The sequence below is a fragment of the Penicillium longicatenatum genome (genome assembly GCF_028827895.1).
Source record: "Penicillium longicatenatum strain IBT 33135 chromosome Unknown contig_7_segment0_segment0, whole genome shotgun sequence".
Classification (NCBI taxonomy): Eukaryota; Fungi; Ascomycota; class Eurotiomycetes; order Eurotiales; family Aspergillaceae; genus Penicillium; species Penicillium longicatenatum.
Genome location: NW_026643124.1, coordinates 2,990,156 through 3,014,396, shown reverse-complemented (window position 1 = coordinate 3,014,396; position 24,241 = coordinate 2,990,156). Strand labels below are relative to the sequence as shown.

Here is a 24,241-nt window from a genome sequence, read left to right as displayed (position 1 = left end):
AAAGGCAAAAAAAGGATGAAGAAGGATTTGAAGAGAGTATGCATTTAGCAAGGCATGGCGTTATATAATAGATACGAGAATACCTACATAACTCTTGACAAGGGGAATACAAATGACGAATGCATATTGATTCATCATGCTGTGTACAGGACACAAAGAGCAATGGTGGACACAATGTCCCAACCGAGAGATAGGAATAACACTGGTCCGCATCCAAAACGCCTTAACGCATTCTCCGCTTTCACGGCCGACAAAACACAAACATTGGAAAGAAAAAGAAAGAAATAGAGAAAACCATATTGTACGAGGCAGCACGAGAGTATAACACTGTGAAAGGACCGAAGACAAGAAGCAAGTTTGTACCGATGATAAGAATTTGGTTATGTAAAAAGACCAAAGCCAGGAAGAGCAAGTTTGACAGTCGTGGAAATAATGAAACGAGATCGACATATGGAAGACCCTTGGTGCCCTTAGAGCTTGGAGGTACGCGATCTCTTAGCAGCCGGCCCGTTCAGATATTCGCGATTGCCCTGTCTATCGAACCTCCATCTGCCGTGATTATTAGGGTTGGCAACAAAATTCTTTGGAACCATTTCATTGATGAATGAATAAGTTCTTTTGTTTGAAACGAGCTCTGGGGAGGGCTTTTGGGGTGGTGATGGCGTAACGGATGTAGACGCAGCAAAGGACTGCTGTCGGTTGATGGGGGCTCCCATAGAAGGCATCATCTGGTAGGGATGCTGATACTGAGGCGAAACGTATCCATATGGTGGCATAGTATAGTTGAAGCTGATGGGATATACAGGCGTCGTGGCCATAGTCGACTGTGCATTGGGGTCAGGCCCATATGGTGGGAAAGTTTGCTGGCTGTACATGGGCTGAGAATGATATTGTTGAGGGAAGTAGAGCAGAGGATAAGCTTGTTGCATGCTGAATTTTGGTGGAGGCACCTCTCCTGGACCTTTTTGCGGTAGCAAAGCAGTTTTTAAATCGACGAATGGAGGAGGTGGCACGTTGAACATCACAACCTGGCTCTCGGCGACCTCAAGAGGGCCCGGAAGCGAGTTGACAATGGCTGTATTTTCCGCCACGTCGGGAGTTACTGAGTTGGTGCTGTCATCTCTGGATGGAATTTCCGAGAAGATATGTTCATCCAGTGGAGGCGTTTCGGAGCCTGGAGAAAGCCCCAGTTGAGAAGAGTTGACCAGCCAAGCAGGGTCGACGGTTTGAAGAAGGGGTTTGTATGGGGCAGTATCAGTCATAGTGTCCAACTCAGCTAAGAGATCATCCCACTCGTTTTTCGGGTAGCTGTTTATCATGATTTCCAGATGCTCCTCGCCGACATGAGGCTTCTGAGCAAACTGATGCAGTGCGTGGATGTTATTGGCGGTCACAGAGTCGGTTTCCTCAACCGGAGGAAGAGACATAGAGACAGGCTCTCCTGCAATGTGGGGGTTGGGGGAAATGCCGGAGCGAGTGAACATGACGCTAGAAGTTGGGAAAGAATGAGAAGCTGGTAAGAGAATGAAGCAAGTGTTGCAAAGTACTTTGTGTGGGTGAAGATGGATAGAAAGAGGGAAAAGAGGGGAGAAAGACAAGCAACGTTGAGGTTTCTGATGTAATTATATCGTCTGACTAGCTAACGTGCCATGGTTTATATAAGATTCACGGTCGCCGTAGAAGCATATGTCAATTTCCTATTTCAGGACTCAGTCGCACTTGCCCCTACAAATTCCCAACTGATCGCATAACGCTTGGTGGATGCTCCTGCATCGCCAGCTTGCTCAGAGATAATGTCTGGAGCAGCGGCAATAGTGTATCCATCTCTGCCTTCTACAGCTTGCTTATCTAAAGCAGATGCAGAAAGTACAAACCATGCAGAGGAACCCAAATTTGTGGTATGAGATCTGATAAAGTCCGATTAGGGCATGGTTAGCTTAAAATGGCAACTTTCGAGAAATCATCCTCAAGGCTTCAACTCACAACAGAGAGGCAAATAATTGAATCGTCCACTTTGGAGAAATGAGACCGTGCCACTTCAAGCTGATCAAGTCCGAGACACTTGATTTATCAGAGTCCGGCACACTGTAGCGACTTAGATAGGGGTCAACATCATCGTCAACAGCTACACGGGGCGACCGCATTTGGACCAAGGCAATCCATTCTGAGAAGGCCCCGCAAGCTTCTTGTTGCTCAATCTCGGGCATGTCTTTTGCTACTAAGCCTGACAGCGGCGGTACCACAATTCGGTCCATCCTATTTCGGAGCGGGGCGCATTTGAGCCACTGGGGAGAATGACTCTGAATTGGCTTTGAATCTGAGTTTTATATCAGCGAATTTGATTTTCTCTCATGATGAATGCGGTGGGGCAAACCATTATTCTGTCCTGGCGTGGATTCCAGATCGCAAAACAACCATGACATGGATTGATTGAGGACGTTCTTGAATGACCACACAATCCGGTCAAAGCCTTTCTTTCCATGAAGCATGGATGGAAGCCGTAAATTAAGTTCAATAACTGCTCAAGGTGGTCAGATTAGGTTTGTAGGATTCGACAGCTCATACCTACCGAATCTTTCCTTGCCATGTTTCCGACCGCCGCTGCGAATCGGTTTTCCCGAAAGTCCAGTGCGTTCATAAATCTCTTTCCCGGTTTCTACCTTGAGAAGGCCTGTCATAGTATTACGTTAGTCGTCTTGTTCGCCGCGGGTTGACTTTAATGTGCCCGGGGTCAACACTGACCGTCTCGCAAGGTGAACACAGTATCTGAGCCTGGTCGACCCTCTGATATCATGAGGATGTTTCCTAGTGGAACTGTTAGATATATTATTTTCGCAGGACCAAATTGATAATCATAGCATGTAGCCCTGTATAATGTAGCCCTGTATAAACCACGGGCCATACATACCAGCTTTGATGTATGTATTGAAGAAGTCATGTTCGAGTAGGTCAGATGGGTACATGAAAACCCGAGCACATTGAGGAACCTCCAACTGGGCATCCAATGATGCCTGATTCTTCTCATAGACATCTTTTGGCAGGATTACCTCGATCTGTATATACCCATCAGTATCGTGACCTAGAGAAAACAGGAGGCAATGAAGGCCTCAACAAGCAATTAAGATAGTCTGACCGTATGGACAAATGGGTGGTTGAGGATGGCAGAGAAAGGCGATTTTTTACTTGCGACCTGCTTCGGGTCGACCAATGCGGGGAGCTGGGCAACGGTGGTGAAGCATTTCTCGCGTCGTGACGCGTCATCAACAAGGTCGAGCATTTTGCAGGGCTCTCAATTGTCTCGAGACTATAAATTGAGAGCACTGTGGGGATAGAGGGGGTTGCTGTAGGTGATCGACAAAAATTCGAGTAGCCAAAAATGATGTTCGATTAAGCTCTCGGGCTTATCGATAGCTCCGATGAGATCAAGATCACATCCTCCACTCCGGCTTTAGGTCGGAAAGTAACCACGGCTGATCGAAAGCCAGTCGAAACTAGCTGACTTAGTTTAAATTATCATCATGCTCGACAGGCGCCAAGGCTTTGGGGTCTACTGTGCGAAATAGATCTTTGTCTTGCCACATGCATATGCCCAGGTATGGCCACTTTTGAGGTTCAGTCTCCTGTAAGGATGTATGGCAATGTATCAATGACTTTGAATTTGGGCCAATCAAGCCTGACCACTAGTTTGGCTATCATAAACTCGGCCAAAACAAGAGCAGACTACCTGGCCTTGGAAGTAGGTAAGTTTGAAGATGGCCTATTGTGTGATGTAGGTATACGTATGTATAGTGAAGCAGAGCGTGTTGAGAGCCCAATTGCTAATACAAATCAGGCTATATTCTCAATAGGCTACTATAAGATCGAGGACAGACTAAAAAAACCTAGTAAACGCGACTGTGCTTTCTGAATTATGTTCCTGCAGGGGTATAAATACATCGGCAGACCAACAATTCATCTGCTATAAACCACCTGCGCTTGATACAACTGCCAGAGCAAATCAACAATATACCTCATCATCAGGCTATCCACTAGAAATCTATTTATTATCATCATCCCCGAAGTTCGTTATCAAAATCTTGAAAAAAAAGTGGGAGCCGCATGTATGCATGCCTGAGGCACCAATATGCTTCCTCCGTCTGGAAGCAATTCCGGCCTAGACACCGATCCGTACAAACTCCCCACACGCCAGATAAAAGCTCGTTGTGCTTTCCAAGCTCGAATCCCCTCTTGATATTGCTATTGATATACATGGGCTTGCACGAGCCAATCGATCTCCCGAGCAGCAGACGCAATCGCAACGGCAAAAATCAATAATGGCGCCCGCTCCGCGTCGGGACCTCCTCACCAAGGAACATTTCGCATTCGTCTTCGGCGGCGTCAAGACACAGAACTACCACGATCCTGCTGCAAAGGGACCAGGATCTCATACGTGAGTGCTACGCGACTGGACACATGCGCACAATTAATGACGAAACTCAAATCTTAGTATCCGCACGTTGGCATGGAATCCTGCCGGCCAGCTGATTGCGACTGGCTCTGCCGATAAGACGCTGCGCATTTGGAACCCCGAACGTCCTGCTGTGCGATATTCGACCGAGCTTCGCGGCCACTCTTCTGCTGTTGAGAAGGTCCTTTTCAACCCTGTCCGCGATGCAGAGCTGGCTAGTTGCTCTGCAGATGGTACAGTGCGCTTCTGGGATGTTCGCTCGAAGACTTGCGTTAGCCGTTTAGACGTCGGCGGGGAGGCATTCACCCTTTCCTGGTCAGCCGATGGAAGTACCATTATTGCCGGAAGGAAGGTCAGAGACACCCAGATTCCCGTTTCAAGGCTTGCAGCAGCTGACTCGGAAACTCAATAGGACGATACTTTGATCCCCATATCCGTTCAATCACCCTCCTCCCCTCATATCCTCTCCAACGGAACAGGCACCTTCAATGGCCCTTCAACCGACCTCTCTTCTAAGCCTGGTCCTTCAACATATACCGCCCTCCCGTCTCACCCTCAAACCGTCCAAACAAACGCAACAACATTCTCAAACCATATCCCCTCCTCCGACTTCCCAGACCTCCACCTATTCCTCACAACCGGCGAAGGCCGTGTTAAAATCGTCTCATATCCTTCCTTCGAACCTATTCACACCTTAAACGCCCACACCTCCGCCTGTAATGCCATTTCTCTAGCCCCGACAGGTCGCTACCTAGCTGTGGGAGGCAGTGACGCTCTGATCTCCCTATGGGATACAACAGACTGGATCTGCCGCCGCACATTATCCAGCGAGAATGGTGGTGCTATCCGTGGCGTGAGTTGGAGCTTTGATGGCCGTTTTATATGCGGTGCGTCGGATGAGCCTGATGCGACGTCGAGTGGGTTAGAGATCTTCCATGCCGAGACTGGGGAGAGTGTTTATACTGTTCCGACCACGGGAACTAGGTCTGGAATTCCTGCTGTTGCATGGCATCCGTCTAGATATTGGCTCGCTTACTCGACAACTCATGATGGGCCTGGTAGTGGAGGATCCGGCGGGTTGAAGATTGTCGGTGCAGCTGGTGGTGGCCTTTAATATGTGGATTGTTAACTATACCACCTTTCTAAGTTCAGTATAACCTTGGAATCCAAAGATTGACTTAAAAAAAGACTGGATTATTATCTGTTTGAATAGAGATCAAGACGACTATTTTTTCTAACGAAAAATTTGGAAGTAGACAGATGTGTCTGAAACTCGAATCGAAGAGGAGAGATGTACATGGATTGGAAATTGAAGCTGTTCGTTCATCATAAAGTCGTTATAAAGGGGAACAAAAACGCCGAGGGTCCCAAAGCCTACTTGTCCTATGCCCATATCCAACACCGGTATGAGTCCCGTAGGCTGATTTCGCAATGAAAGGAGGGGGAAAAGGGCCGTAATCGAAAGATTGTAAATCGTTCTTCGCGATGACCAGCAATTGTGACATATTGCAATTCTGGCCCTGGAATTATTGATGAGATTGTGTATAATAAGAGGCGGTCATCAAAACTTGGCTGGTATTTTTTAAGTTGCACTCATGATGGGCGCCAGCTATCCCATCCAGTTCCGCCTGCATTGTTGTTCAAAATCTGTGCCCACTGAGCCTCACTCAACGAATTCAAATTCACGTTGAAGTCCACATTGCTCATGTCAGGATTTGGCGTGGGCAGATCCCATGCAGGAGGGATGTCGAACGCATTGGCCTGTCCAGGCCTCGTGTTCATATCTGGAATATGCGGGGATTCTGTGCTTGTCGGAGATATGTGGATGGTACCAGAGCTTTTTCCGGGGTGGACAGTTCCGGCATTTTGTTGCTTCTTTCCGGGGGATGGGTTATCAGTTCCTGAAATTGAGTAGGAGGTATTTGAAGATGAATTCAATGTCGAGGGCGTGGGGTGATCAGAGGGTGGATTCCTCTCCCCAAGGAAGTCTGGTGAGAAGTCCATATCGACATCTGTAATAATTCCTGGAACGCCAGCGTCACCATTAACGCCGGGATGTCGCATTTGGTTGTGGTTGTGATAGTAGTGGATTTGATCAAGGCCCGTGGGATGGTTTGAATCAACGTTTGCTGATTCTCGGTGCCGACTGGGAAGAGATGTAGCTGTTCCAGCAGGGGCCCGATTGGAATTGGCGGTGCTTGTAGGATTTGGCAGGGGGCCTGGGGGTATTTCACTTCGCTGTGATTCACGAATCTTATAGATAGGCCCACACTCAACTGCATCACCACAAACCGTCTGCTATACGAACTAGTAAGCTCAAAGGATCTCTAAGATAGATAACAGCTAAGAGAATACCCACCATCGCTTGATGGACATAAGCTGAACCAGATTTTGAGACCTGAGACTGTATTCCAGTGCCCTCAAGATCCACATCTAGCTGAATGAGGAATGATTCCGTTAGAGGGTTCTTTGATTTCATGGCATTGAGCGCCCCAACAACGAATTGCAGTGAAGAATACACCGCTGAGTCGTCAGGCCGAGACTTGATGTACTGGACAAAAACCCTGGCTGAGATATAAAGACAGAAGGACATGAAAGGATTCAACTATAACCAGTTAGTTCAATTCCAGAGGGGAACACGGTAAATCCGGACATACAATGGTCAAGTCAACGTGGCTGACCATCTTCATGATGCTAGATATCTGGTTCGCTGCCACAAGACATCGGCGCTTGCTCTCGGTAATAATTTGATTAGGCATTCTGTTCTTTTCGGCCTTGAAGATTGCAGCCTGATGGAGACAAATTGTCGAGGTGTGTATACTCATATTGGCGAATATGACATTCACATCATCCGTAGCAGACGGAAGTCGAAGGTGTTCGGGCAAAGAAAGTGCAATGTGAAGTAGAATATTATCGTGGCTCCGATGTCTCTTCCAAAAGTCCCCATTGAGGTCGTGATCGTTATCTGATGGCTGAGGCCGATGAATGTGGGTCAAATTCCTGCCAAAGAGATTTGCTAAAACCACCACACAGGCAAATGGAGCCAATGTGGACACCCCCTCGCCGCTGATAATATCTGCCAGCCGAAGTGTGCGTTGTGGTTTGCTTTTCAAAAATGACTCTTCAGCAGCCGGGAGGTTTGTCATGATCTGCTATGTGTTAGCCACGCAGTTGTAGGATATCAAAAGTGAGACAACCGACATCATGTTCATCGATGACCAGGGGCCATCCAGTTCCGATACTTGCATATCGGTCAGTGCAAAAAGCCATCCAAAACACTCTCCTTCTCTCTTCACGTTCCGTCCAATCCTTGGGTGGAAGCATGGATTGTTTCACATCAATCCCTGAGCCGTCTAGTCGATTGAGACCCATCATAAGCGCCAGTCTAGTAGCTTTGCCAACACTCAGCCATGCGCGCGGGAAGTAGATCATTCGGAATTCGTAGCTGCCAATGAGTATCCAGGTTTGGCAATGCCCGAGAGTAATGATGGACTCTCCGAATCCTTTCATTTCGTCCGTCTCGGCATACTTGCGAGCCCTTTGGTAAAAATGAGTATGCAGAAAGAAGTACTTGTCTGTAACTGAGGCGGCATGGCACCACATCATGTAGCGCAGGCAAATGGGTGGTCGTAGGTTAGGGCCGAGATTGAGGCTTGCGAAGTATCGAGGACGGTGTATGATAGGCATCATTGGGTATATTTTCTCAAAGAAAATGCTCTCCCTAATAATCAATTAGGAAAATGAGCTACACATGTCCATGCCCAATTAGACTCACAGCTCATCAATCGCGTCTTGGGCTGGAAGAGGTTCCTCCAGTCCCAAACTGATCAGGTCCCACTGAGGGCCGCTCGGGATATTGTTGGTTTCCGGAAAGAATAATTGACTCGCCTGAGATGTATCCAGACCATTTGCTGATGGAGGGATTGCATTACTCATATTATTTCCAAGGCTAGTGAGATCCGGCAGTGGGAGACTAGGGTCATCCTGAAAGGCTCCTGTAAATGAATGCTCTTGTGGTTGAGGGGGGGAAGTGCGCTGCGCGGTATCGGAATCTTGGCCTTTAAGAAGAGTTTCAACCTGGGCTGATCGAGCAAATTTGGTTAGCGATTATCCCAGAAACCTCATGACCGGCCGTAGTCTATGCGATGAATGGGACCTCATACCTAGTCGGGCCTCCAGCTGCTTCACATACCCCCGCTTAGGTCCACTCTTCTTGCGCACTTCATCGTAGGCGCATTCATGACCCAAGCGTGAGCATGTGCCACAGCTTGGCCGCTTCCCGTCGCATCTCAATTTCCTGCGACGGCAGACCACGCAGGCGATGCGCTTGGGGCGTGGGACATAGCTGCTATCGCCCGTGGCGAAACTTTCGGTTGGCGCACCGTCTTCCAAGATAGAAGAGTCTGTCCGAGAGGACAAAGGCATCGAAGAGTACTGCGGCGGTTCTTGCGAGAATTCGGAAGGCGAAAAACTGTCCATGGCTAATCTAGAGGCCGGTGGGACGACGGGGCGTCGAAAGTGCGTAAGTGGTGATTCCGACCGATAAGGAGTTGGCTGACAGCCCACCGCTTATCACTGATGAGATATTCAAAATGACACAAGGTCTGCGGGTATGGATGACGCGCCAGTCGGACACAAGTGGTTCATGATCCACAGGCTGCCGTTTTTGGGGGGGATAAGCAGGAACAAAAAGTTCCTATGGATGAGGGCGGCACTTTGGGGCTTTCAGGGTAAGGTGAGCGAGCCCTGGGCTCCTTTATCAAGTTGCGACAACCCGAAACCTTTTTTTTTTTTTGAAAAGCTTCGGTAGTCTTCGAAACGATACTATGAAAATGTAAATTTAATTTCTTTGTTACTATTGGTCCTATGAAAAGTGACGGTGGTCCTGGAGGTACGGGATCGGCGCTTGAGAGGTCCAAGTAACTTACGCACGACGGCGCTGCCTAGAAAGGCTTGGCAATTCACGTTGATCCATACATGATTACTGGAGGTCAACCCAATCAAGCTTGAATCATAAAATACTTGTCTATTCCATTTTCATCTAGTTATTCATTAAGCTCAGGCCAAACATGAGTTATATCTATTGGTTTCCATTTTGTGCGAATGGCATTGAGCCACCATACTATACAACAAGAGCACCCCATACCTCAAGCTCCAACCATTGACAAATAAGCTATAGTGCACAGTGGAACGGACAAGACATGGTGAATGCGAAGAGAGAAAAATACAAAGGCAAGATATCGTACAGCCATCCCGCATACAATTGGGACGAGGTATAAAATGAAACAGAAAACATGTCTCGGAGAGGGATGCAGAATAGGCAGCTGCAGTGTCTACCAGTGAAACGGTAAAAAAAAACCAATAAAGAGACTTCTAGTTGTATCCACGACGACGTTGACCTTGGTTGCGAGGTCTTGCGTGAACGACTGCCTTGTTGATCTTCCACTTGGGGCGGGTCTTGTAGCCGGATTTGGTCTATGGGAAAAACACAGTGTTAGCTCATAAATATTGGGTGAATGAAAAGCAGTGAATAGGATGTACATACCGGAATACCCCAAGGACTCTTCGGGTCAACGTTACCCTTGGACTTACCACGACCACCACCGTGAGGGTGGTCCATAGCGTTCATGGCCAATCCACGAACAGTTGGACGAATGTTGAGCCAGCGCGAGCGACCCGCCTTGCCCAAGCGAGTGTAATGGTAGTTGGGATTGCTGGCAACTCCGATCGTGGCACAGCAGTCCTTGTGGATGAGTCGAACCTCACCACTCGCGAGGCGGATAGTGATATGCTGGGCCAGACGCTCTTGCTTCATGCGGTCACGCATAGAGAGGGGCTTCTTTTCGGTCTCGGGCTGCTCGGCCTCGAGATCCTGTTGTCGGGAATCGCTACCCTTAGCCACGACAGTAGCATATGTTCCTGCACTGCGGCATAGCTGGCCACCCTTGCCGGCTCGCAATCCAACATTGAAGATGAGGGTTCCCACGGGAATCATATGCAGCGGCAGACAATTTCCACGCCATGCGGTTCGGGCAGCCAACACACCAGGATCGACTGTACCACCCATGCTCTTCCAGAGATCCTCCGGAATACCAGACATATAACTCTGCACGGTCTCACCAGCTCGCATGCCATCGGCGGCAAGGATATAGCTCAATTTCTTGGTTTCCTTGCTGCGAAGCAGCGCAATATGGGCACTTCGACCGGGATCATATTCAATTCGCTCCACCAGATGAGGTCCAGCGTCCATTCGCATGAAATCGACTGTCCGGATCCGACGCTTAGCACCACCACCATGGTGACGTACAGTGACCCGGCCTGAGTTGTTACGACCACCCTTGGCGTGACCCTTCTTCGGAAAGGTCAATCGGTGAATTGGACGGCCCTTGAAAAGATGGTCATTGACTGGACGGCGCAAGTGGCGCACACCGGGTGTACGGGGAGTGTATGTGCGCAGCAGAACGCCAGCGGTATCGCGGGTTGGTGGCGGTGCAAAAGAAGCGCTAGGGTCAATTTCCGAGCTCGAAGGAGTTTCGAGTTCATTGATGGTGGAAGCGAAACGACGAGCCGATACGGAAGGTAGAGAAGGTAAACACCTGAAGGGCAACCGAATGCCCCGGAGAGCAATTCGGGGTTGAAGCATCATTGAGAGAAAAGGGGGAGAAAAATACGAGCAGTTTTGGTAATGAGAACAGGGGGAAAGAAAGGAAACAAAGATTGCCCAATGCTCGAATCCCAATCCTTCTCAGGCTCTCGGTCTCCGCTCTCTCGCTCGCTGTATCTTTGCCAGAACAAAAAGTTCTTGGAATGAGTACACGTGACATTGACACCGCCTCGTGAAGACACCGCCACAGTTACCAGTGTGTGTGTGTGGCTGATCCCGTGACCAGAAGTGACATAATCAAAACTCAAACGCCCTTCCCCGTTGCCCCGCAACTAAGTTGTTTACCCACCGCGACTCACGTTTCGTCCGCGACGTGTATCCACTGTTACCAATACCGTCCCTACCTCGTCCATCTTGTCCCCTGCATTTTTGGATCGTCTTTCCCACATCCGGTCCAGAAAAATTACATTTTCCGATCCAGTGTTTAATTTGCAATCTCCTCATACCCAGCATACCCTATTTTACTGTATTCTCAGTGGGAAAAACCTGCAATATCAACCCGCGACCCTCGGAAAGTGGGGCGTCATTCAGGTTTGACCGGTTTTCCACGCTAGCACAATAGGGCCAAACATCGCTTGGCCTTCGACTTCTTCCTTTTCCCTCCATCATTCCAGTCCAAGATACGCTCCTACATCCCTCCCACCTACTCCAATACACGGGTCGATCCTTGGGTACAGATTCCACGTGTGATCTGAATACCTCTACGCCCTTCAATTCCACCTTCTCGCGTGTTTTTGTTGTGCTTCTGGCCCAGAGTGCAACACGGATCCTCGCCACATCAAGATCGTGATTGTATGTGACGTGACCCGCGTAATCATAACATCCGACCTTGCCCAATCCACTGTCATCAGGACAGTGCACCAGTGCAATTCCCTTTGAATAAGTTACATATTCACGCGTGGTACGTGCACCTCGACCTCGACCCTGTGGTATTTTGGTTCCCCACTGAGATAATGTCCACCGGAATGCTGACCTGATCCGAATAGGACTAGGAGAAGCATCTTGCTCTCCCTTTGTATTTCTTTCCTCGCGTCCCCCATCTCCTTCTTTTTCTCTTGAGTCTAGCACGATGGCACCGGTAAGCAACTCCAGCCCTTTGACATCTTATGTCTCTATGTTTGATATGTCTTCATGTCGTGTGGGCATTGAGACGCGTGCAATCTCTTTGTCTGTTCACCAAGGCTAACCCCTAGATAGGCTCGCAGCCTTCGCTCCCGAGGAACCATGAACGAGAACGATGAAAACGGACCCTCGACGCGTCTGACGCGGGCAAAGGCCGCCCTCGGAGATGGACCTGCAGATGCAGTCAAGAAACCGATGCAGCCCATCAAGCGTGCCTCGTCGACCACGAATGGACCCCCACGCCGGCGAGCCGCTCTGGGCGATGTCAGCAATGTCAACAAAACTGATGGTGCTGAGGTCAAGGATGGTAAGAAGCCCGTTGCAGTAAAGGCGGGTCTTGCTTCGAAGGCCACCACTCAGGCTGGCGCCATCAAGAAAGTCACTCGCACGAACTCTACAAGGGCAGGTCCTCTCAAGCCCCGCAGCGACAACCCCAAGAAGTCCCCAAAGAAACATGTTCACAGGTTGATAAAGGAGGAGTTGTTGGAGGAGCCCGCTCTTAAGAAGCACCACGGCACTACCAAATCCAGTATCAAGGAGCACGATATCAAACACGAGCTCAAACACGATCTCACTGTTACAGAGGAACCCGAGATTACTGTCAAGGGTGGTAAGGCTCCAGAAGAAAAAAAGCAGGACTGGGACGACCTCGACATTGAAGACTTGGAGGACCCTTTGATGGTCGCCGAGTATGTTGTAGAAATTTTCGATCACCTGCAGCAGCTTGAGCTCTCGACCCTGCCCAACCACGAATACATTAATCACCAGCCCGATTTAGAGTGGAAGATGCGTGGTATCCTGGTCGACTGGTTGATTGAGGTGCACACCCGCTTCCGTCTGCTTCCCGAGACCCTTTTCCTTGCTGTCAACATCATTGACCGCTTCCTGTCTGAGGAGCAAGTTGCTCTGGATCGTCTGCAGCTTGTTGGTGTCACTGCCATGTTCATTGCATCCAAGTATGAAGAGGTCCTCTCTCCTCATGTTGCCAACTTTAGCCATGTCGCCGATGAGACCTTTTCCGACAAGGAAATCCTGGATGCCGAGCGCCACATCCTTCAAACCCTGAACTACAATATGAGCTACCCTAATCCGATGAACTTCCTGCGTCGCATCTCCAAGGCCGACAACTACGACATCCAGACCCGAACCCTCGGCAAGTACCTCATGGAAATCAGCCTCCTCGACCACCGATTCATGTGTTACCCTCAAAGTCAGATTGGTGCCGCTGCCATGTATCTTGCTCGTCTGATTCTGGAGCGTGGGGCCTGGGACGCCACTCTGGCTCACTACGCTGGATACACCGAGAAAGAGATCGACCCTGTCTTCCGCTTGATGATTGACTACCTCCATCGTCCTGTCTCCCACGAAGCTTTCTTCAAAAAGTACGCTAGCAAGAAGTTCATGAAGGGTACGTTGCATTCCGTCTTTTTATTCTGAGAGTTCCTTTGCTAACGCGTGTTTCTAGCTTCCATCCTCACACGCCAGTGGGCCAAGAAGTACCACCACTTGTACATCGACAGCTCGCTTTCGGAGCCATACACCTACATCAAGGAAAGCGAACAGTAATGATGCCATTTACGATGTTATGCTAGCCCTGTGTCGCCCACGTCGTTACCCTTTCATGACGATCCCAAGGCCAGCGGCTCGACCAGGGAAACTCGAATTCCTCCATATTTTGGCATTTCATTGTGCTGGTATCGAATACCTCTTTGCATATTCTTACGATGACTTGATTTGTGCGCTCTCGCATTTTGTTTCAGTGATGGGGTGGTGTTCGGCGCTCAGTTCGGGGTTTTTATTTGTGTTGGATTGGCTCTTCATTTCTTTTCACTGTGCATGTGGTGCCTGGTCTCTCACCCTGATACCTTTTTAAACATTCTTATTCGCGTTTTTTTGTGACTGGCGTCGGACCTTATTACTTGTCTTCTTTTCTTCAGATCGGAATTTTATCTCCTTACACCCGTGGATTTATCTTCGTTTGGAACGTTTCCCTGCGGCCTTGGGACATATGTTTCGTTCCACTTTGTGAAATTCTCATGGTTATTGTCAATACGGCATCGCAGAATGGGAAAAAAAAAAGGCGCTGGCAGGGCCAGGTTTGTTATGGGTTCACTTGGGCCTGAGAGAGCTCCGGTGGGGAGTCTTCTATGGACATTGGATGGGGTTGGGCAGCGGTAATAAGCGTCAAGGATCCTTCGGTTTAAGCATGGGTTTTTTTTTTTATCTTTTTGTTAGAATAGTTGATTTCTGCACTGGGTGCTTAGCGTGGTAACTGGAATTCTGATCGTTCTATGACTACTTGCTTTTTTAAATTCCGGTGTACATAGGCGTCCCTTTCTTCAGGATTCGATGCGCTGAGTAGCCTTCACCTGCAACTTCGTTGATTGTCCCTCATCTGGCGTTAACCGAGGTTGGCTCATCCCACCGCGGGAAGATGTTGCTCATCCAACTTGAGATCGCTGTTCATGAACACCTGAATAGCCCGACTCCTAGCTACTTCCTCAAGACACCTGCCTAGGACCTAGCGTTCGAATTGCTTCGCTCTAAGACATCATAAATCGCATGCCCAAGCTCTCGGTCAGCGGCGGGACCCAAAATCGCCTCATTCAACACCCCCTCGCTTTTCATACATTGATCAGGTCAATACTTCTCACCCATTAATCTCAAATTCCCTACCCCTTGTATCTAGATCAATTTCCACCATGCCAGACCGCTGTCCTTTCTGCAATATCGCAGCCACAAATCCACCGGCCCCCTTTCATGAGCCCCGGTCCGGTCCTACAGCCACAGATCCAATCTCCGATGCATCAAAGACAACGGCCCACATGATTCTATCTACGGAACATGTATTGGCCTTTTTGGATATAATGCCTCTTACTCCGGGCCATGTCCTCGTGGCTCCGAGACGACATTATGAGATGTTGGGGGATATGGGCGTCCAGGCTGGACAGGAGGTATTTTTTTAATTTCTTAATTTTGGTTTTTGGTTCTCCTTACTACTTGTCTTGGCCTAGTTTTAGCCTTATCGTGTTTTTCATCTTTTTTTTCGATTTGGTCTTGCTGATTCCTTGCATAGCTTGGTAAATGGCTTCCCATCATCTCAAGAGTTGTGACGAAAACTATCTTCGGTGAGGATCCGGATCGACATTGGAATGTCGTACAGAATAACGGTATGGTTAATGAAACTATGATTTTTCTTCCTATTGTTCCTGCAAAATGCGACGGAAAGGGTCTCTAACTCTAATCTAGGTGCTCGGGCTGCACAAGTAGTGCCCCATGTCCACTTCCATATCATTCCCCGTCCTCAGACAGAGGGTGTCCACAGGCCTGGTTTTGCTATGTTTGGTCGGGGACAACGCTCGGAACTTGACGACGATGAGGGTGAGGAATTATCCCGAGCCATGAGAGCTGAGTTGGTGCAGGAGATCAAACGCATCCACAGAGAAGAAGGTATCGATCTCTCAGCTGACCTCGTCGGTCGAGGTAGACTATGAGTGCTCTACTAGCACCTTTGTATTGTCCAGTGGGTTCTATCTCTTGACGTCCAGCTTTTATAACTTTATGGCCCGTGATGTACAGATAGACGTGTTGGCCAACTGCCTTTTGACCTGGATGTTTGACATGACGAAGCTTTCTGTCTTTTCTCCACTAGTCCGCGGTCCCCTTGGTTTGGAATCTGTTGAAATACTGTACGGAAATTATAAGCCGCTTGTTTATGAGATGAGAACAGATGTATCAATACCTTTCGTCTGAATTCATTGACCTCGCTTGCCGTAACTCCGGAGTTGTCGACTTTGGTTCTCCCCTGTGAGATATCAGAGACTTCACCTTCGGGAAGACGGCGATATGTCATAAGTTGACGAGCCCCTGTGACGCCGTAGATTAGTCTTCGTAATAGTCGTATCCGGGAAAGGGCAGTTTCATTACGTACAGTTGCCGAAAGACTGAACGCAAACACTGACAACCTCCAGGTTCGGGTGCATAGGCACCTTCAAGTCATCGCCTTCGATGGCTGTTGGCATCCACATTGCGAGACGGCCATTGGTGACAAGTGTCCGAGATGCGAAATCTAAAATATCTTTCTGCATGGCTTCGAATCCGTAGGGTTTCTTAGGCGGAATATATCCAGCTCGGCTATTAAGATCAGCACAGCGTCCTTAATAGCGTCAGTGATAAGTTCAAGATTGGGATGACATACTAATGAGCAGGAACACCATCGATCACAACTGGTTCAATGAGCTTCCCGTTTCGAGTTCCCAGAACCCGAAGTCCTTCACGCACACCGTAGGGCGGGTCACAAATGATACCGTCAAGCATTGGACTGTTCCGCAAAGGCGTATTGGTGAGATCCGAAGTGAAAGCATCGACAAACTTGCTCATGGTGCCGTATTGCTTATAGTTCCGCAACAGAGCAATTTCACCATTTTTGCGCTCCTCATCCTTTCCACGGAAACTGCGAGGATCAATATCCGAGCCCATAGTCAAAGCCCCGAAGTGCGCGGCAGCCACCAAGAAACTTCCTGTACCAACAAATGGATCATAAAAGACCTTTCCAGGCGCCGCGAGCGCGATATTCGCCGTCACAAGACTCAACTCCGCATCCATAGATGTAGTGGAAATATAGCTCCGTTTCTTCAGATCATAGTCGACAATAATACCACGACCGCTTTTATCCAGGTAACGTCCAAAGTAAATATTCAGCGGCTCGGGATTCTTCTCTCTCTCAGCACCAGGAATTCCACTGGGAGAGAGATATCTCTCCATGATCAGCCACTGGTTTTCTGGGTTCTTCAATTTGAGAGGACCTTTGAAACCCAAGTAGGAAAATGACTTGATGATCTCAACTCGTTTAGCTTGGCTGCGTTTTCCCACGTATGCATCCAAGTCGAAGCCGAACTGGACGTTTTCATATTGAGCCCAGAGATGTGGGGTCCTTTGCTTGACATCTGCGTGAACTTCTTCGTAATTGGTGCCATGACCCCATAACTCATAGATGTCTTTGGCTAAGATGCAGCGCGCGATCAAATCGCGTGCGGCTGCTTCATCTGGGAGTCTGACGATGCAATATGGTGACTAGTGGGGTTGGTTAGCAGAGGCTCGGCGCACGCGAAACAGATAATCGCCAAAAAATAAATATGATATTTTCGAATATGAGTATTAATAACGGAAGGCGTCACATACAGCGTCTTCATAGGAAATAATCTCGATGTCGGCCCCGATGAGTGTGGCCACGGCTTTCAGTTCCGCGACGCGGAAGGATTCATGCCATTGGGCAAGCCGGATAAGAAATTCCATGGCAGAGATTTTAGGTCTCTATCCTTTTTAGATTGGCGTTGTAGTTTTGTGAACTGCTGGTCACCAAAAGGTGTGGTGGGGTGTGAAGGGCAGCGGGATTGATTTTTTTATCGTTTCTCCGATGAACGAATCTGGCCGATATATACTGCGGCAGTAACATCGCATTTAGTCCAATCCCAACCCTCGAATGTTCTAAGGCGTCAATCATTGCACCATACTTTAGACAAAAATTTACGATTTCAGTGGACAATCAATTACCTAGACTACATTATTCTCCACTGGTTATCATAGCTCATGGATATCTACGCCTAGCTGCCCAATTAGACATGGAAAATGCAAAATCATGGAAATTGACTAATCCAGGTAGGATCTTGGAAGAGCCTCAATTACAAGACACTGAAAATCACCTCATAATCCAAAATGGTATTGGCTGACCAGCCCGAGTGGGAATCTACCCAAATAATGATAGCCAAGGGAAAAAAAGACGAGAAAAACAACTCACTTACAAAACAATCAACGAAAACCGAGACGCCATCTGTCAGAGAAGCTAACCAAAACTCCGCCGCTATGCACCGACCACCTTAAACACATGTCGTGATTCGTATCCCTCCACGGGAGTGATCTCTACTTTCTCATCTGCAGGAATCATGTGGTGCTGCAAGTTCCAACCGGCTCGGCGACAAAGCTCTGAAACCACCACGTCGCAGTCACCCAGGAGATCAATATCAAATTCAGTGTGCGTCACGGGCTGGAAATAAGTCAGTCTCAGTTGTCACTGGAATGAGATATATTCATGAGAATAAGACATACTGTGCGTGAGATGTAGATTTGCGGGACATTACGCGGTAGAACTCCCGGCACTTCTGCAACGGGGGCTACCTTGAGCGAGGTTCCGATGACGATGACAAGATCCGCCAGTTCCCGATCATGGTTGATAAGGCGCTGGCCAAACTCATCAGGAAGGCCCTCGCCGAAAAAGGTAATGTCAGGCTGCAAAGATAAAGTTAGGCGAAAATGGCTCACGAGTCTGCAGATGCGAACTCACCTTCATGACACCTGGGGTGGGGATTTCATAATCATCGTCATCCGAGCTTTCCTCCTTGCGATCTTTCTGGTTGCCGTTCGAACTTCGCTTGCGCTTCAGGCCCTGTGGCTTCAAAGCCTCCTGTTCGATGCTCCGGATGCACGCTTTGCATTCGGGAATTTTACCTTCCTTGATATCATCAAAGATTGCGTCGCCGGGCACCTTGAAATTGCACTTGACGCAGGTGGCATTGGCAAAAGATCCATGACACTGTACCATCTTTTCTGCAAGAACGCCCGCGTTTGCTTCGATATTGTCGATGTTTTGCGTGTAGTTTGTCAGGAGTTTTCCATGGTCTTGCAGAAGCTTAATGAATCCATGTGTCGGGGAATACTTCTTCTCGGTAGGAAGAATATCCTTCGCAATTGAGAAGAAGATGCTAGGATCTTCCCTGAAGACATTGATGTCAAATACTTCTTGAGGATCACTCAAGCCTAGATGCGCCAGTTTTGAGTAGAGACCAGTATCCTTTGAACGAAAGTCAGGGATACCAAGGCTTGTTGAAATCTAAATGCCCAACAGAAATTCTCTTTAGTATTCAAAGTCAAAGTGAATCAATGTATGTGATTTTGGGGATTTGACATACGCCGGCACCGGTCAGAACAATGATGTTCTTGGCATTTTGAAGCAGATTGACTGCGTCCTCAACAGTGTTGTACTGAGGAAGCTTTGGTCGCTTTGAGAACTCCCGCGTGATGGCAAATATGAGAAGCTGGTGGAATGTTTCATCTGGGGCATTCTCAAGGAACTCTGGCGGTCTGATACCAAACGCTGTGCAGAGCTTCCTCGCGGTAACTGTTTCACTCGCAAGTGCCTCTTCCACAAAAGCAAGCTTGCCGATTTGATGCAGACGTTTGCGGAATGCAACAGCCTCTTCTAAAGTACAGCCACCAGGAACTATAAGACAGGATCAATATTAATGATTGTCTCTGCAAGGGTGGATTCCGGGTAGCGGGGATGTCTGGGGTAAGACGCGTTACATCTACGCGATAACGGAAAAAACCTACCTTCATGCAGCTGGTCGTCACGAAGGAACTGGAGGACTATTCCTCCATCAGAATCGGCGTCATCGCCATCTGAATCATCGGAGTCAGTTTCAAACTCGGAGGTGACCTCCAGGGCGACTGTCCCCTCGTCGACCTGCTCCACGTCCACAGCGTCCACATCGACCATGGGTGATTTCACCAGAGTCTCCCCGTTTGACTGTGGTACCAGGTCCATCCTGCAGGAGTTATTAGACTACCTCGACGACTTGTTTGCGCAGCGTCGATAAAAAATCGGCATCTGCATGCGCGGAGACAACTTTGTCCGGGCCGAGGCGGTTCAAGTGGCGAAGTTGAACTTTGGTAGAGAAGATGGAGAAAGTAAGGGCAAAGAGAAGTCTTTTATCTGGGATATCAACAAAGAGAAAGATAGTTGTGGGATACAAAATCAAACGTCAAAGAGAAAGACATAATTATAGACATGCATGCATTAGATCATCATTTCACTTTTGTTTTATCTATCAAACATTCATGAATCAGCCATCTCGTGATCCTCATCGTCCGACTCAATGTCGATCTCTCCATCCCAGTCTTCCCCATCGCCCTCCGCCTCACTGTCATCCATATCCTCTCCAACTTCTTGGTCAATTCCCTGAACTAATTCCAGGGCATGATCCCGAAGACGATCATCCTCGTAGTCCAGTTGTTCGTAAAGCTTCAAGCTCTGTTTCAGCCACTCCCGGCTCGCGACCAGGGAAGCATGTCGCGGTGATTCGGATTCGTCTTCTTTGATATCCTGCGGTGCCTGTTGCTTCTCTGCCAGCAGATGGAGACACCAACCGCCAAGGTACCATGCCTCCACACTCTGATCGTCCTCCAAAATGAGTCGTTCAAGGACCTCCAGAGCCTCAAACTCCAGTGTCACCTCCATGAGGAGTCGTGCAAGACTGATGCGCACCGGGAAGTCCGGCACCTTGGGGTCTTCAGGAGCCAGATCCTTCCACAGGCCAATACTCTTCTTCAGCGCAGCCTGTGCATCTTCAGTTCGCAATTGTGAAATCCGGATAGAGGCAAGAGTCTGAAGGATCTCTGGGGCCTCGGGCGTGGCAGTAATGGCTTCTGTGATAAGCGACTCACATCGAGCCTCTGCATCTTCCTCCCAGCTGAAGATTAACAAAAGGAACGGGTTAGCAGTGCACTTAAAACCTTGGCGGCAGGTGAAGTAGAACTCACGAAAGATCAGTCATATAAATCTCAGCAACGGCACAGAGTGCATTCGCCAGTTTAATCTTCTTCTCCTCAGCACTTGCAGCATCCTCTGCACCAGTCTTTCCCTCCAGCGACTGCAAAGTCTGGCGTAGAGAGGAAACACCCTTCTCGAACCATTGGACACTGTCGACTCCACCCTGCTCACTCAATTGAGCAAGCCACATGAACTTTTCTGCACCACCACCCTCGGATTCCGGTATCGAGCCAGTGGGGTCCAGCTCAACAGAGCGCAGGAAACATTCTCTAGCGGTATCGACATCTCCCAGCTCAACGTTGATTTCTCCCAGCAAGTTCAATGCGGGCAGCTGCGCATTACCGTTGCCAGCTGTAAGCTCTAGCGCTTGCTGTGCACTTTCCAACGCTTCATCAACGCGGCCGGTCTGTAGGAGGATCGTGGCTTGATCGAGTATTTCGGTGGGAGTTTGGGCCATTTTGTGTTTCGAGACTGAGCCACCAGGGCCAAGGACGGACTTTGCACGGGATTTGGAGGACTTCTTCTTTTGCGGTCTAGGTTTCCCCATGACAGATCTATTCAGTAAATATGTATGAACAAAATCAATAAGTGGACAAGGAGACAATATGAGTTATTGGTAAATGCGGGACACGGGATTCCAAAAAAAAAGTGAAGCTCTCAAATCTTAAAATTGGAGCTGTTTGACCGGTTTGCATGTGGGACGTTTCCTCCACTACATTATTTCGCGACGGTGATACGGATACATGTCCTTTACAAAGATACATTCTCTCTCACACGGTCTCTACATTTTATTGTGATCGAGACTAAGTGCTCGACCGTACGACTCTGCCTTTTTTACCATCACCCCGCTCTACTATCCTAACCGGGTACCCCTCCAATCCGCAGGCGGATCGCAAAATGGGTCGCGAAGATCAAGTCGAGGAGCGAGAGGTTCTGGACTCAATCTTCCCAGATGAGATCACAGGTGAGTTACTGACCTGCCATCCAGAATGATTCATAGGGTAGGAGGAAAACCCTTAGCTGACTCCAAATTCCCCGCCATCAGACATCTCCGAGAATGCATACAAAGTATCGATAACTCTCGATAATCCCGAATTTGACACCGAAGAATCCGAGCAGCCTGTGATATACCTGGAAGTCTCATACCCAGAAGAATACCCCGATGTCGCCCCACAACTGAACATTTCCTCTCCGCCCAATGCCCCCAAGTACCCACGACTAGATATCCAAGAGGATCGGGACCAACTACTCGAATCGCTCCAGGAGACCATTGAGGAGAACATGGGAATGGCGATGGTGTTCACGCTCGTGAGCGCACTGAAGGAAAGCGCCGAGTCTCTCATGTTGGAGCGCGCCAATGCCGTTCAGGTTGAGAAGGAGAAGGTCGCTGCCAAGTTGGAGGAGATAGAGAATGCCAAGTTCCGGGGAACGCCGGTCAACCGGGAGACATTCTTGGAATGGATGGCCAAGTTCCAAAAGGAGATTGCGGACGAGGAGCAGCGACAAAAGGAGGAGAAAGAGGCCGAGGACAAGAAGAAGAGGTCTGGGAAGGAGGAGAAGAAGCTGACTGGGCGACAATTGTGGGAGAGAGGATTGGCTGGCAAGGGCGACTATGATGAGGAGGATGATGATGCTATGCCTGCAGTTGATAAGCTGAAGGTTACGGCTTAAGTTAATGCATAGATATGTCGATATGAGCTGCTTGTTTTAAATGAAAATATTGCTTCAATACAACGGACACAACAGACAAGAATGGGGTATCATTTCGCGGTATAACACAGAATCAAGCGGTATCTAGGTAGTAAGCGGAGATGAAAAAGCTCCAATTACCAGTAGATAATCCGCCAAACGAAGAAAGTTGAGTATTATAGGCATCATCATCCACTTGTAGGGGTTTTGCCGCCCACCGCCTGTCTTTCTTTCTCTTCCTTTGCAGCCAGCTCGCGTTCTTCAAGCACGACCTGCCACATACGCTCGGACATTTCACGATTGTCATGGTCTGTCTGTTTGATTTTTTGACAAACGTCATCGAGTGATGTTTTAACGCTTGCAGACCATAATGTTGGATCTCCAGTCTTCGTCTTTGTGAGATGGTCCCAAGCGTCTTCATCCTTGGCGAATAAGAGTTCCACCTGCAGACGTTCTCTCAATTCAATACGATGCCAGCGCTTCTCTAGCTTCGACCGAATTACACCACTAAGGTTCCTCGGTTGCGGCTTTTTGATGCGCAGGAAAGGTACTCCACGAGCATTGACCAAAACCGGCACTTGTCGCTTCCCGCTCACCTTTGCTTTGGGGCGCAAGAGGATTGGTTCGGCGTTTGGATGACGTAGCCAAGACTCTTTTTCGTGATAAATGGACTTTTGTCTTTGGATCTGTCGTTCGGAGAGAGGTTTCGGAGGACTCGGAGGTTTCGATTGACTGATCTCCCTATGTATGGCAGAGTATTTCTCCTTGATGAATTTTGCTTGAGCAAGGATCGTTGTGATCTGATTTTCATCCTGCCGGTTTCCTTTTGAGGCCGAATGAAGCAAGTCCAGAGCCTAGCAAACCATTAGCATAAAGAATGGCGCAATAGGTCGCTCGAGGGAAGCTTTTAGAGTAGCCTACCTGATAGCCGGCTTTCAAGGCATTTGCTATCTGTGATGGGCTCTGGAGGTCTTTATATCTGCGGAATCTCTGTCTGGCGAGGAATCTGGTCTCGCTCACCCATGGCGCATTACTTGTCGAAGGGGAACATTGCCGGAGAAGGGTTCGATAAAGTGCCAGACCTTGGGGGAGGGGGGTATTAGTTCATACGATTGGGTAATATAAATCAAAATTTGACTCACAAGCAAAGCGATGAACCCCAGAATGCTTTGGAACGACCACCTTATGCATTCCGTCAAAGCAAGAGATGCGGGAGAAATTGCGGAAGCTCCGACATGTGATTTGAATAAAGACAGCACGTGACTATGTTCCCCGGATTCGAGAAGATCTAGAGATGAAAAGAAAAGAAAAAGAAGAGATAGGAGTGATAAAACAAAAGCATAAATTTGTGCTCGTTATGCCGAATTCCTTTAGATCATTCGATACTTTAGTAAAACGAGTAGACGCGAGGTTGCATTAAGGTTGCAACACAATGCGTGACTGGCACCAAGCATATTTATCTAGCAAATATGTTCTATACGCTTTGAGTCCGAGGACTGCAGGGAATGTTCTGGAGCCTAGAAGTGCCATTTGAAAGGTGGTGCGGGATATTATCCCTACATGTTTTCCCAGGTTGCTAATAATGACAACTGATCATGTCCGAGCAGGCTATCAATATATAAAGATAGGAAAGAATGAGGCTTTACAGGAAACCGCGCCGATGCCATTATGCATAGACTATACACGCTCTAAGAGAAACATCATAGGGACATGG

At 48.5% G+C, this 24,241-nt stretch overlaps 12 protein-coding genes across 12 annotated transcripts; 4 read left to right on the top strand and 8 right to left on the bottom strand.

Annotated features, from left to right (window-relative positions):
- Positions 1–470: 470 nt before the first annotated feature.
- Positions 471–1,484, bottom strand: N7484_011386 (uncharacterized protein; the record flags this gene model as incomplete). Its single annotated transcript, XM_057121773.1, has 1 exon — positions 471–1,484. The coding sequence occupies one exon, from the start codon at positions 1,482–1,484 to the stop codon at positions 471–473; it is 1,014 nt and encodes a 337-aa protein (XP_056967527.1).
- A 218-nt stretch (positions 1,485–1,702) lies between these two features.
- N7484_011385 (uncharacterized protein) lies at positions 1,703–3,277 on the bottom strand (the record flags this gene model as incomplete). The annotated part of the gene is made up of 6 exons (XM_057121772.1): positions 1,703–1,907; positions 1,984–2,256; positions 2,566–2,671; positions 2,743–2,805; positions 2,909–3,053; positions 3,134–3,277. 6 exons carry the CDS (start codon positions 3,275–3,277, stop codon positions 1,703–1,705), a joined length of 936 nt encoding a protein of 311 aa, XP_056967526.1.
- Positions 3,278–4,313: 1,036 nt separating this feature from the next.
- Positions 4,314–5,561, top strand: N7484_011384 (uncharacterized protein; the record flags this gene model as incomplete). The annotated part of the gene is made up of 3 exons (XM_057121771.1): positions 4,314–4,429; positions 4,487–4,799; positions 4,860–5,561. 3 exons carry the CDS (start codon positions 4,314–4,316, stop codon positions 5,559–5,561), a joined length of 1,131 nt encoding a protein of 376 aa, XP_056967525.1.
- A 479-nt stretch (positions 5,562–6,040) lies between these two features.
- Positions 6,041–8,926, bottom strand: N7484_011383 (putative C6 transcription factor Prf; the record flags this gene model as incomplete). The annotated part of the gene is made up of 6 exons (XM_057121770.1): positions 6,041–6,745; positions 6,807–7,052; positions 7,105–7,596; positions 7,649–8,168; positions 8,223–8,529; positions 8,611–8,926. The coding sequence occupies 6 exons, from the start codon at positions 8,924–8,926 to the stop codon at positions 6,041–6,043; spliced, it is 2,586 nt and encodes an 861-aa protein (XP_056967524.1).
- Positions 8,927–9,820: 894 nt separating this feature from the next.
- On the bottom strand, positions 9,821–11,090 carry N7484_011382 (mitochondrial 54S ribosomal protein uL2m; the record flags this gene model as incomplete). The annotated part of the gene is made up of 2 exons (XM_057121769.1): positions 9,821–9,922; positions 9,993–11,090. The coding sequence occupies 2 exons, from the start codon at positions 11,088–11,090 to the stop codon at positions 9,821–9,823; spliced, it is 1,200 nt and encodes a 399-aa protein (XP_056967523.1).
- A 1,090-nt stretch (positions 11,091–12,180) lies between these two features.
- Positions 12,181–13,799, top strand: N7484_011381 (B-type cyclin nimE; the record flags this gene model as incomplete). Its single annotated transcript, XM_057121768.1, has 3 exons — positions 12,181–12,189; positions 12,309–13,641; positions 13,699–13,799. 3 exons carry the CDS (start codon positions 12,181–12,183, stop codon positions 13,797–13,799), a joined length of 1,443 nt encoding a protein of 480 aa, XP_056967522.1.
- A 1,136-nt stretch (positions 13,800–14,935) lies between these two features.
- On the top strand, positions 14,936–15,727 carry N7484_011380 (HIT family protein; the record flags this gene model as incomplete). Its single annotated transcript, XM_057121767.1, has 3 exons — positions 14,936–15,187; positions 15,310–15,403; positions 15,483–15,727. 3 exons carry the CDS (start codon positions 14,936–14,938, stop codon positions 15,725–15,727), a joined length of 591 nt encoding a protein of 196 aa, XP_056967521.1.
- Positions 15,728–15,792: 65 nt separating this feature from the next.
- N7484_011379 (tRNA (guanine-N2-)-methyltransferase) lies at positions 15,793–17,546 on the bottom strand (the record flags this gene model as incomplete). Its single annotated transcript, XM_057121766.1, has 4 exons — positions 15,793–16,100; positions 16,165–16,367; positions 16,432–17,306; positions 17,415–17,546. Coding segments are annotated over 4 exons (1,518 nt in total), but the record flags the coding sequence as incomplete, so codon positions are not given.
- Positions 17,547–18,093: 547 nt separating this feature from the next.
- On the bottom strand, positions 18,094–19,833 carry N7484_011378 (putative histone deacetylase SIR2; the record flags this gene model as incomplete). Its single annotated transcript, XM_057121765.1, has 5 exons — positions 18,094–18,276; positions 18,339–18,518; positions 18,574–19,119; positions 19,199–19,509; positions 19,620–19,833. The coding sequence occupies 5 exons, from the start codon at positions 19,831–19,833 to the stop codon at positions 18,094–18,096; spliced, it is 1,434 nt and encodes a 477-aa protein (XP_056967519.1).
- A 291-nt stretch (positions 19,834–20,124) lies between these two features.
- On the bottom strand, positions 20,125–21,385 carry N7484_011377 (ACL4 family protein; the record flags this gene model as incomplete). The annotated part of the gene is made up of 2 exons (XM_057121764.1): positions 20,125–20,758; positions 20,829–21,385. The coding sequence occupies 2 exons, from the start codon at positions 21,383–21,385 to the stop codon at positions 20,125–20,127; spliced, it is 1,191 nt and encodes a 396-aa protein (XP_056967518.1).
- Positions 21,386–21,735: 350 nt separating this feature from the next.
- Positions 21,736–22,509, top strand: N7484_011376 (RWD domain-containing protein; the record flags this gene model as incomplete). Its single annotated transcript, XM_057121763.1, has 2 exons — positions 21,736–21,802; positions 21,884–22,509. The coding sequence occupies 2 exons, from the start codon at positions 21,736–21,738 to the stop codon at positions 22,507–22,509; spliced, it is 693 nt and encodes a 230-aa protein (XP_056967517.1).
- A 206-nt stretch (positions 22,510–22,715) lies between these two features.
- Positions 22,716–23,718, bottom strand: N7484_011375 (LYR motif-containing protein; the record flags this gene model as incomplete). Its single annotated transcript, XM_057121762.1, has 3 exons — positions 22,716–23,381; positions 23,449–23,609; positions 23,670–23,718. 3 exons carry the CDS (start codon positions 23,716–23,718, stop codon positions 22,716–22,718), a joined length of 876 nt encoding a protein of 291 aa, XP_056967516.1.
- Positions 23,719–24,241: the final 523 nt, after the last annotated feature.